General features: G+C 35.6%; 1 protein-coding gene across 1 annotated transcript; it reads right to left on the minus strand.

Moving 5' to 3' along the window:
• Positions 1-2: 2 nt before the first annotated feature.
• LOC106878279 (serine/threonine-protein kinase pim-1) lies at positions 3-2,230 on the minus strand. Its single transcript, XM_014927456.2, has 3 exons — positions 1,792-2,230; positions 946-1,122; positions 3-592 (listed from the first exon to the last, which is right to left on the minus strand). Exons 1-3 carry the CDS (start codon positions 2,120-2,122, stop codon positions 405-407), a joined length of 696 nt encoding a protein of 231 aa, XP_014782942.1. The 5' UTR covers positions 2,123-2,230; the 3' UTR covers positions 3-404.
• Between the last annotated feature and the right edge of the window lie 358 nt (positions 2,231-2,588).

Below are 2,588 nucleotides of genomic sequence, written 5' to 3' on the forward strand. Positions count from 1 at the left end.
AAAAAAAAAAAAAAAAAAAAGCTTCGCTTTTAGTCTTAAATACATTTTCATAAAAAAAAGTACTGGTTGAATTCAACCTAATGGGTTTCATAATTTCTTTCACTGATAGCCTTGGAGAGCCCCATCTCCAAGGGCCAGTATGTGTTTCACTTTTGGCAAGCAAATCTGGCCTGGATTACGATTATCATCACTGCCCATGTTGCTGCGTTGTTAGAGGTCAGGGCCAACCCAAACCGGGAGCTATTCCACTGGACAGCTCATATTTATGTACACAATGAACTCATTTTGAACAGAATGAACGACACCACTGCACACTCGGACGTGGCTTTGATTTTTTTCTTTTAAATAATTAAAAAGTTCATGTTTTCTTGCTTTTAAAAAAATCCTAATGTGGTTTGAATCATTCATATATTCCGGGCCTCTGCCATACAGCTAGCTGCAGCAGCTATTGATGGGGGATGATCAAGATTCATCTGCTTAAAATCAATTGGTGCGGAGATATCTTTCATCCATTTGTGATTTAGAATATCTTTCAGGCTGGGTCTATCAGACGGACGGACAGACAAACATTTGCGAATCAAATCTTTAACATCTGGAAAGAAAAAAAGAAAACAAAATATTAATTGCCATCATAGGTAAAAAAATATTGATACATCGTACAAGTGTTAACGATATTGAATATTCTAAGCGAGACTCACTTGATATTGTAAGGATATGTAAAATTACACAACTCGTTATAGTAAGCCAAGAGCTGGTCTTAGATTACACAGATTAAAGAGTAATTTTATGAAAAGCAGGTCTTAAATTTTAGCTTCTAAAAATAAGGCGAATTGAATGAAACAATATCGTGTGGTATGGTCGTTTTTGAACGAAATCTAGATTTTAAAGGAAACTTACGAATTTTAGATGCGTATCACTTAAATATCGTTTGAAATGTGTCCTTACCTTTGGATAAATTATCTTTAAATTGAAGTTCAGCTTTCACGATTTGGTCATCACGTTCAAATGGAATATCACCACATACCATGTCAAAGAGTAAGATACCAAGAGACCAGACGGTGGCTGTGCGTCCGTAGTAGCTATGGCTCTGAATCCATTCTGGTGGACTGTACACTCGTGTACCTATAAAGATAAAAATAATCGAAAACATTGGAATCGTCAGATATTTATAAAGTCTGGCTTTTGTTTTAAGACGTTCATCCTTTCTCACACACAATTCCCATTATAAGTAGCGTTTAATTTGAAGGATATTTTTGTTACTCTAGAAATTAAAACTAGATGGCGAATATTCTGATGAACTGATGATGCTTGCTAAAAATGGTCTAATAGTTAAAAAAAATTTTTTTAAATCAAACCAGTGAAATTTGAACTCCGTAAACCTAAGTACTGATTCCAAAACATGAGACAGTAGCATAGCACTATTGGATATACACCAAGCAGTGAAATACAGAGCAACAATTAGTGCGCCAAGACCTAGAATGAGCCTAGATTGGTGTATCACAGCTCGCTTCTCCAAACGAATTCGTGATTGCGCAGTAAATGTCAATGAAGTGGACTGATTAATAGATTTCTCAAGCACTATATAGGATGGTTACAACTCCTGACTGTCCACATATACTACTATAAAAGGTCATCGCGAAGAAACAAGTATTCAACCACTCTACTTTCGAATAGCATGGTATCCCATTGTCCAAATAAGCAAAGATAGGAACCTTCGATCATAAGTGTTACACGTCCAGAAGCAATCTGAGGCTAACCACACATTCCAACCACAAAATAACTGATGCTTACCATCAAAGTCCATGTAGACAGAATCCTTAAGGAGAGCACCAGATCCAAAATCGATAAGCTTAAGCATTCCAGTCTTCAAATCGACCAAAATGTTCTCGTCCTTGATGTCGCGATGCACAACGCCAGCCTCGTGAATGTTCATCACAGTATGTACGATTTGAGTGAAAAAACGACGGCTAACATCCTCGTTCAATGGTCCTTTAGAAGTGATGTAGTCGAAGAGATCCATAACTGGGTCCGGACGTTCCATGACAATGATAAAGCAATTGTTTGTAAGGAACCAATCCAACATGCGAACAACGCCTGGAATGCCAACAACTTTCTTCAACATAACAATCTCCAGCGTTACAGGAACACCATTCAGTTGAGCCCAGTCAATCACCTTTCTTCTTTGAATTACTTTGATAGCAACCTATTGTAAAAATTAAAAAATTATAAACATCATATAATTAACACGATCTACAAATTCAAATATATTAAGAAAAAAAAATACAATGTAGTTTACAAGACGAATCCCATAAAAATTAACTCGTTCTGGGAAGATGGAGTCTAAATTTACCAAATTTACTAACAACCAACCCAAACTCCATAAAACAAATGGTAAAACCAGATGTCTACGGATAGTAAACTATAGAACTACAAATCTCAGAAGGGAGGAAAAATAAAACCCCTTAACTGTTCTCGGATCTAAGAATCGAACGTAAATTTTCTTCGGTTAAAAAAGCTTATCTAATAAAAGTTAACATTTGTCTTTCTTTTTAACCCCATTATATATATTTATATATATATATATATAT

The sequence above is a fragment of the Octopus bimaculoides genome, chromosome 11, assembly GCF_001194135.2.
Source record: "Octopus bimaculoides isolate UCB-OBI-ISO-001 chromosome 11, ASM119413v2, whole genome shotgun sequence".
Lineage (NCBI taxonomy): Eukaryota > Metazoa > Mollusca > Cephalopoda > Octopoda > Octopodidae > Octopus > Octopus bimaculoides.